At 58.3% G+C, this 6,523-nt stretch overlaps 2 protein-coding genes across 2 annotated transcripts in view; both read left to right on the top strand.

Annotated features, from left to right (window-relative positions):
• Positions 1-1,811: 1,811 nt before the first annotated feature.
• Positions 1,812-4,485, top strand: TMEM61 (transmembrane protein 61). Its single transcript, XM_010076396.1, has 2 exons — positions 1,812-2,211; positions 4,200-4,485. Exons 1-2 carry the CDS (start codon positions 1,862-1,864, stop codon positions 4,483-4,485), a joined length of 636 nt encoding a protein of 211 aa, XP_010074698.1. The 5' UTR covers positions 1,812-1,861.
• A 1,512-nt stretch (positions 4,486-5,997) lies between these two features.
• BSND (barttin CLCNK-type chloride channel accessory beta subunit) overlaps positions 5,998-6,523 on the top strand; it is a gene marked incomplete at its 3' end in the record, with an annotated part of 2,028 nt that continues 1,502 nt past the window's right edge. Inside the window, exon 1 of the mRNA XM_010076397.1 lies at positions 5,998-6,174. Coding sequence (XP_010074699.1) covers positions 5,998-6,174 — 177 coding nt within the window. The remainder of the gene's footprint in view (positions 6,175-6,523) is intronic.

Raw genomic sequence — 6,523 nt, 5'->3', positions numbered from 1 at the left:
GGGTGCAATCTGAGCCCCAACTGTAGGGAGCAAGCCCCGCCTGGAGGAATGGAGACCAAAGTCACCAGATTATCTTGAGTTTACTGACGTACAGGCAAAATGACAAAGGCAGAGGTGGCGCCTCAGTGTGGGTCACCCGCCTCTCCATCCACCTCTGAGCTTGAGCCCCATCTCCATCCTGGACAGCCCCCAAAGTGCCAGCTCTCCACTGGCACTGCCACCACGAGCAGCCCTTGCAGAAGAGTCACCTGAGACTGACTGTGTAAGGGAGTGCTGGTGCTTAATTCCCACATGGTCCAAAGCTTTTTGTCCATCAGCAAGCAGGAGCTGGACCTGGACCTTCTTGCTGGGCAGTGAGCAGGGCCAGAGGGGACATGGTGGGACCTCTCTGCCTCCATGGTGCTGTTTGATTGGTGTGGGGCTGGGGATCCCCAAGCCCAGGGAGAAAGCAATGGGGAGTGAGAGGCCCATGAAGATCAGAAACCAAATTTTCCTGCGCCGTGGAGGAATGATTACTCTCAGCGTGTGAAGTTGAGCTGAGAAGTGCCACCCAGCAGGAAGGCATGGCACTCTCTCATCTCTTTAGTTGTCAAACCAACCCCAACCCCACCCTGATAGGGATGATGAAGGTGGTGATAACACCTGTGGGATCGATCGTGCCGGGGAGCTGAGAAGGTGGGTGCTGGAGCTGGCCCAGGGGAGCAAGATTTGATGTGCAAAGCCTCATTTGGGTGAAGACTGAGCAGACTCTTCCAGCATCAGGGTATTTACCCCACCTTCAAAACAAGCTGAAACCCCTCTGCTTCTGGAGCATCTCAAAAAGGGACATCGTGGCTGGGTCAATAAGAACCTCATAGATCTCAGCAGCTTGTTGCTTTAGTCCCTCCGACACGGCAGAAATACTTCCTTCAGCTGTAAGTCATAGCCTCTCCAAGGGTTTAGCTTGTATCCAGCACATTCCTGACTTTTAATGGAGATGCCTATGGATTCCTGCTCCCATCCTGGCCCTGAGCTCAGTCCTGGTGGGGAGCACAGCTATTGCAGTTGCCATCGGTCACAGGAGAGCTCTTTGGGGTCCCCATGCACTCAGTGTCTCAGGAGCCATCCCTGGGTGAGGTGCCCCATGTTGCCAGCATCTGAGGTTGTTTTTTTTTCCCCCTGAAATAGCAGCTTTGTGACTTTCAGCGATGGCACCTGGCCCTTTTCCCTGAGAAAGCAAGCAGCAGCTCAGCCCCAAATCTCCTGGGCTGCGGGCTTTCAAGCAGTGATGCCAGACACCTGCTGTCCCCGCTGGACGGCTTTACCTCCTGTTTCAGATGAGAAAACACCTGCACTGATAATTCGGAAGTGATGACATCTTAAATTTCTGTCCCTCTCCCTCACCTCTTCCAAAGCCTTGCTTTGATCAGAAACCCAGACGGCGTTCCTCCAAGCTTGGGACAGCGTCTGGAATTAAACCTGAAGAGCCATGCAAGTCCCCAGAGCTGCCTCCATAGCCCCCCAGGCTGGGGCTCTCATCCTACCTCCGTTGGGTCATTTATTGAAAACAAGGATGTTTTTATGAGGCTGTTGGGACATTTACAGGTCCAACTGGCAGCTGCCTTTGCTCTGCCCGAGGGCAAGCCCAAGCATTTCCACCTTCCATCTGAGACAGTGGAAATGCCCCTTCTGATGGTCAACAATAAGTAGCTAAAGAGTGTGCAGCCCCCAGAGAGGTCCCAGCTCAGGAATTTTCTCCTCTGGCAGATCTTACATAACCTTATCCCTCTCAAACCCTCTTCTCTTCTTGTCTTGCAGGACGCGGGGGCTCTCTTCATGCCTTGTCTCACTCCTCTCCCCTCCTAAAACCTCCTCCCCAAGGATGGCAGCCGCCTCTTTCCGCTATGGCGTGACCATCACAGGGGCCGTGCTGCTGGTGACGGGGACGCTGTGCTTTGCCTGGTGGAGCGACGGGGAGGTGGGCTCCCCGGCCAGCGCTGGGGCTCGCCTCTTGCCTCCCCGAGAAGCCGAAGCGGTTCCCAGCTCCTCCTCCAGCACCTTGCTCCGCTCCGTCAGCTTCTTCTGCTGCGGCATCGGCGGCATCCTCCTCCTCTTCGGGCTCCTCTGGTCCGTGAAAGCCAACGCCAGGGTGGTGTCCCGCCGCTACCAGTACCATTTCCCCCGGGACCTGCAGTATTTCACTGCGGAGCCTCTGGAGAAGTGGAACCGCAGGTGGGTGCTGTGTCCCCACGCGGTGGGCAGAAGCCGAGGGTGGGTTTGACTGTCCCGACACCGCTGTGTAGCTAAGCGTGCTCTCAGGCTTGCTCGCTGGTGAGCTCCGATGAGCCGTAATGCTGCCGGCCGCTGCTCAGACCCGCTTCTGTGCCTTCCTCCCACTTCCTGAGAAGAGGTCTGGCTCATTAGTGTCAACCCTTGCCCGAGCCCCCGCACCCCCCGTGCCCACACCGGCCGCTCCTGCGCACAGCTCAGCCTCAGACAGCTCTCCTTGCCCCCGGGGGCCATCACTGGCCGAGGCAGAGATCTCCTTAGCAGAACCATTGAGCAGAAGACCGCGTTGATTTTCTGGCAGAAGGTCTGGATTTGGGGCTGGGGGGGGTCATCCAGACCTCTAGCTGGGGAAACCTCCCCCAGTGCTGCAGGTCTGCAGGGCTCTGTAAGGACGATGGGGTTTGTGCCATCTTTAATGGAAGCAAAATTGATGTAAAAGGGGGTAAAAAGGAGGAAAATAATCCTCAGATTGGCATTGAGATGGGAGTACAGGGGAAGGGACCCACCGTTTCAGGACGTGGGAAGACCCCTTACCCCCCAAACACCACTCTTGGGTCCCCAGACGCTTCCTGTGTGAGCCTGAGATTTATTCCCACTTCTTGATTTAAAAAGACTTTTATCAAAAGGGTTTTTTTCCAGGGATGGCTGTGGAAGCCGAGCCGGCAGCCCTTCCCAGCGCTGCTTTATGGGGTCACAGCAAAGATCTTGGCTCCTGTGTAAATTGGGCTCTGGGGAAAAGCAGCTCTAACAGAGACTCTTAAGAACATAAAACGAGAGAAATCCAGCCGGTGCAGGAGGCACGTTCCTGGTTCTCTGGGGGTTGCGGTGCCCATCTGAATATGTGGGGGTGGGATCGTCAGCTGGTCTGGGTAGCCTGGGGGGTTCCCCCTCCAATGCAGGGCTTTGGTGGGTCCTCCACGGGGAATGTACCCTTCCCTGAGCTCCTGCGCTGGGAGAAATCCCCTTCTCTGCACTCCCAGGGCAGCATCCCTTCGCAAACTGGGGCTGTTTGGCAAAAGCCACGGCAGGGATGCCCGGGACAGTAGGTCTGGGACAGGGTGATGCCGATTTGGGGATGGAGGCATCCCTGTGGAGCATCGCAGCATCCTTCCAATGCCTGTAGCCTCCCCAAGCACCACCCTGCAGGTGCACCTGCAAAAGCAAGTGGATGGGGGGTTGCTTTCAAAGCCTCCCCATCTTTGGGGCTGCACCATTCTGTAGGGCGCTGAGAGAGCCGGGCGCAGTGCAAAGGTTGGGCGGAGGTTTTCCCTGTACACAAGCCATGTTTGCTCAGCAAAGCACCGCTGGAGGTGGCACCAGGGTTGGCGCCTGCACAGAGGGCTCTGGCGGGCACGAGGGTGGGGTGCAACCACATTGAACTGGGATGCCTGGCTCTCGCCCGGCTGCTGGCAGCCGTCGTGCTTCAGGGGGGACTTTGGGGTTGGGCAGATGATGAGGATGCTCTCCTGGAGAGCCAGCATCTCTGCTGCTTTGTGGTCATTCACACCAGCAGCTGTAGCTCTTCGCGGCTGCCTTGCCAGGATGCCCTTCCTCTTCTTGGGTGGGGGATCTCAGTGGGAACTGGGTGATGTTGCCACGTCTCAAGGTCTGGTCTCATGGTGCCCTTCCTCCTGCATGGCTCCTCACCCTCTTGGTGCTGGGAAGCAACCGACATGGTCTTCCCTTCACCCTGGGCATGCAAAACCTGCCTGTGTGATGTCCCCAGCACACACGTGTCCCCCGTACTCAGGGATGCTCCAGCCGATGGGATTGATGGGGTGCTGGGATGCTCTGGTGGGTGGGGAACTGGGATGCTCCAGTTGACGAGTGCTGGTGTGCTCCAGTTGATGGGTGCTGGGATGCTCTGGTTGATGGATGCTGGGATGCTCTGTTTGACTGGGTTCGCTGCTGGGTTTCTTCTTCCTTCGCAGTGCCTGGGATGCCAGTGCCATCCCCACCTATGAAGAAGCCCTGACCTGCAGACCTGCTCATGGAGCCCCAGCTTACATCCAGCCCCCAGGGAGGAAGGAGGAGCCCACGCCGCCCCTGTACTGCTACCTGGAGGAGGACGAGAGCTGGCAGGGTGGCCGCCGGCGCAGCTCCTCCGACAGCGCCTTGTTTCGCCCCAGTCCATCCTGGCTGGAGACCCAGCACCCTGGGGAGCCCCAGGAAACGCCTCCCCCCAGCTACGAAAACATCAGCATCCGGGGCATCTGAGCTGGCGGCAGCACAGGGCTGGGACTCTGCTGGTGGCCGCCCGGTCCCTCGGCTTTAAACCGAGCCCCTTCCTTCGCTGGGGGGAGAGGAGGGTGGGCAAGGAGCGGAAAGGGTCCGTCTGGCTTCCCAGGGCTGTCGGGGTTGTGGGTCCTGTAGGAGGTGTGTTTGGAGGGTCGGGGGTAACTGGCATGTTTGAAAACCTTTGTATTTTTAATAAAACCACTGCTGGTTGCAGATGCTTTGCATTCCCTGCTGTGACCCACCCTGGGAGCTCATGGCAGGCCAGGGGCTGCCCACTCCAAGCAAGAGCTGGATAATAAAAATAAAAACTGCAGCAAAGAGCGAGGGATCTGGCCGGAGAAAAAAACAGCTCCATGCCACCCCGTTCGCTCCTCTGCCTTTTCAATGTGCCTCCCAGCCGCATCTCCATCCCTCCACCTTGCTTTCCCTGCACACAGCCTCCCATGCCTCACTTCACTGGGTTTGGAGATGTTCAGTGGCTCATGTGTGCGTTCAGGGCATCCAGGCGCACTTGGCATTTTGGGCAGCATCTTATAAAAAGACACCCAGAGCATCTCACCCCTTCCCTGCCCACCACAGGCGGGTTTGCAGCCAGAGGAAAAGCCAACTGCCTGGGGGGCTGCTGCTGCCTGCTCCATCCCACTGGAATAAGGGGCTGCCCTGGACCCCCTGCGCAGGGCCACAGCCAAATGTAACATATTGGTGATAACAGAATTGATTATTTTTCATAATCCACGTATACATCCTCCCACATGGGCAGGAACAAAATGAAGCCTAAAGCCACCATGACTGCCTGGAAGAAGGATGTGGGATGGGAAGGGGACACCTTTTAACACCCCAGCTCCCTCTTAAGCAAACCCAGGGCACATGGATGCTATGTCCTCACTCCCCTGGGTGGACCGACCCTGCTCCATCCTTCCCCGGCTTTAGTCCCCCCTTCGCAGCCTCACGGCTGCCCCCCAGCCAGAGCAGGGCAGGAGCTATTCTCAACCCACCAGCCTCCAAAAACACCCCGGAGCACTCCCTCCTTCCTTTCTGCAGCCTTTGAAAACCCTGTGCCCTGCTGTCCCCCTTATTTTGGGGCTCTGCCAGCCCCGATTTATGGCTGAGCCCAGCTCCAGTCCCCCAGGCTGGGAAAGTCCTGTTGGCACCAGTGGCTCTCCGGGTCCCCTCTCCTCCGCCGTGCCCCCCTGTCCCTCCCCATCCTGTCCCAGGGCGTGGGGTCCGGCCCCACGTGCCCGCAGGGAAGGTTACCCGGCCACGTGCCGGGGCGGATTCGCTGGAGTGTGAACACGGGTCGGTGTTTGCATTCATTACAAACCCAGTCACAAACTGGCTGGCTCAGCCCTGGGCAGGACCAGGCTCAACGTGCAGCCGATCCCCAGCCCCTGGCAGCCTCCGGAGACAGAAACCACTCCTCGCCTTACCCCGGAGGTGTGCTGCCTGCCAGTAAACCAGCTTCCCGGCATCTCTCCAGCCCACCCGGTACCCATGGCAGAGGAGAAGACCTTTCGCTACGGGTTCATCATGTTGGGTTTCTTCCTGGTGATGACGGGGATGTTCATCATGAGTGTGGAAAAACCCCAGATCTACATCACCTTCTGCGCCCTGGGCGTCCTGCTCGTCACCGTCGGCATCATCTGGAGCATGTGCCAGTGCTACCCCAAGGTAGGGACTGTCCCGCTGCTGCATGCCTCAGGGGGCTTGAGGGCTCAGCTGGGTTTGGGGGCCTTCAGCTGGATGTATAGGCTCAGGCTGTGCCTCAGTTTCCCCATTCATGGGGTGGGGTAGCAGCAGATCCCAGGGGAAAGGCAGCGGAGGGGGTCCAGAGGGGGAAGAGCTTGTTTGGGAGCTTTGATGCCCGCAGGATGCCCCCCATCCCTCTGCCCCCCTGCACCCCCCCAAGCTGGGGGCTTTGCTTCCAACTAGGCAGAGTGGGATAAACCCAAGGAAATCAGCTCATGGGCATCTCTCCCATGCAACACCCCCAAACCAGCCCCTTTTCTGCACCCACGGG

The sequence above is a fragment of the Pterocles gutturalis genome, unplaced genomic scaffold, assembly GCF_000699245.1.
Source record: "Pterocles gutturalis isolate BGI_N339 unplaced genomic scaffold, ASM69924v1 scaffold26848, whole genome shotgun sequence".
Classification (NCBI taxonomy): domain Eukaryota; kingdom Metazoa; phylum Chordata; class Aves; order Pterocliformes; family Pteroclidae; genus Pterocles; species Pterocles gutturalis.
The sequence above is the reverse complement of the archived record's forward strand: the minus strand, read 5'-3'. Positions and strand labels throughout refer to the sequence as shown.

What these genes read in the sequence shown, in the direction of transcription:
- TMEM61 (XM_010076396.1), top strand. Translation starts at nt 1,862, where the DNA reads ATGGCAGCCGCCTCTTTCCGCTATGGCGTGACCATCACAGGGGCCGTG. An exon ending in CTGGAGAAGTGGAACCGCAG is followed by an intron (nt 2,212 to 4,199) that starts GTGGGTGCTGTG and finishes CTTCCTTCGCAG; the next exon opens with TGCCTGGGATGCCAGTGCCA.